This window comes from Bison bison, unplaced genomic scaffold (assembly GCF_000754665.1).
Source record: "Bison bison bison isolate TAMUID 2011002044 unplaced genomic scaffold, Bison_UMD1.0 scf7180017864440, whole genome shotgun sequence".
NCBI classification, from domain to species: domain Eukaryota; kingdom Metazoa; phylum Chordata; class Mammalia; order Artiodactyla; family Bovidae; genus Bison; species Bison bison.
Genome location: NW_011495002.1, coordinates 955,718 through 956,896, shown reverse-complemented (window position 1 = coordinate 956,896; position 1,179 = coordinate 955,718). Strand labels below are relative to the sequence as shown.

At 62.8% G+C, this 1,179-nt stretch overlaps 1 protein-coding gene across 1 annotated transcript in view; it reads right to left on the bottom strand.

Annotated features, from left to right (window-relative positions):
* The window catches only part of TRIO (trio Rho guanine nucleotide exchange factor), a 359,748-nt gene that overhangs the window by 44,944 nt on the left and 313,625 nt on the right, over positions 1-1,179 (bottom strand). Inside the window, exon 36 of the mRNA XM_010858807.1 lies at positions 308-600. Coding sequence (XP_010857109.1) covers positions 308-600 — 293 coding nt within the window. The remainder of the gene's footprint in view (positions 1-307; positions 601-1,179) is intronic.

The following is a 1,179-nucleotide window of genomic DNA, read 5'->3' as shown; positions in this document are numbered from 1 at the left end:
CCCAGGGTCGGGGGGAGGGGGGGGCACCCCAGGCTTTGCCTGTGATGGAGGTGGTGGAGGGGCTGGGGCAGCAGGGCACCACTTTCTCCTGGAGCAGGCAGGGGGTGCCCCCACGCCTGGGGAGGGGGGCTCTCAGTCCTCTGATCTCTTGATCAGAGGCCACATGTGGATCCCGGGCCCCAGCACACTGCTAAATGCATTTTGTGGGGCTCTGACACCGGTTCTTTCCGGAAACACCCGGAAAACCACCGGAGGAGGGTTATTCGCTGGGCCCAGGGCTCGCAGGGGAGACGCCGCAGACCCTGACCTCTTCCACGGTCTCGTCCTGCGGGGTGGCCGCGCTGTCGTCCGAGTCCTTCTGCGAGCCGGCGTCGGCGCTCTTGCGGACCTCGCGGCTCTTCTTGTGCTTGTGCGCCAGCTTCTTCACGTGCCCATCCGCCTTGCCGCTGCTCAGCCGCCGCACGGGGCTTGTCAGCCACTTACGCAGCGTGTTGCCCGGGCGCTTGGGGCCTGGCGAGCTCTGCGCCCCTACCATGTGGGGCTGGAGGGAGGCCACGGAGGCGGGCGGGCTGGCGTCGTTGCTGGAGACGGACAGTGAGTCTGCGAGTGAGAGAGAGAAGCCAATGTGACTGGCGGCCTGGTAAAGAAGCCGCCTGCAGTGCGGGAGACCTGGGTTTGATCCCGGGGTTGGGAAGATCCCCTGGAGAATGGAACAGGGCTACCCATTCCAGCATGCTTGGGCTTCCCTGGTGGCTCAGATGGTAAAGAATCCGCCTGCAATGAGGGAGACCTGGGTTCGATCCCGGGGTTGGGAAGATCCTCTGGAGATGAGAACCAGGTAGCCACTCCAGTATTCTTGGGCTTCCATGGTGGCTCAGATGGTAAAGAATCCACCTGCAACGCAGGAGACCTGGGTTCGATCCCAGGGTTGGGAAGATCCCCTGGAGAAGGGAAAGGCTACCCACTCCAGTATTCAGGCCTGGAGAATTCCATGGACTGTATAGTCCCTGGGGTTGCAAAGAGTTGGACATGACTGAGTGACTTTCATTTTTCACTTTCAAAGCCTCTGGAGGTCCCGCTCGGTGCCACTGGGTCCACTGGTGTGGCACCGCCCAACGGAACGCCAAGTTCAGTGACCTCTGGGAGCCGTGCCCCTGATTCTGCCCTGGGGGTGGGGGT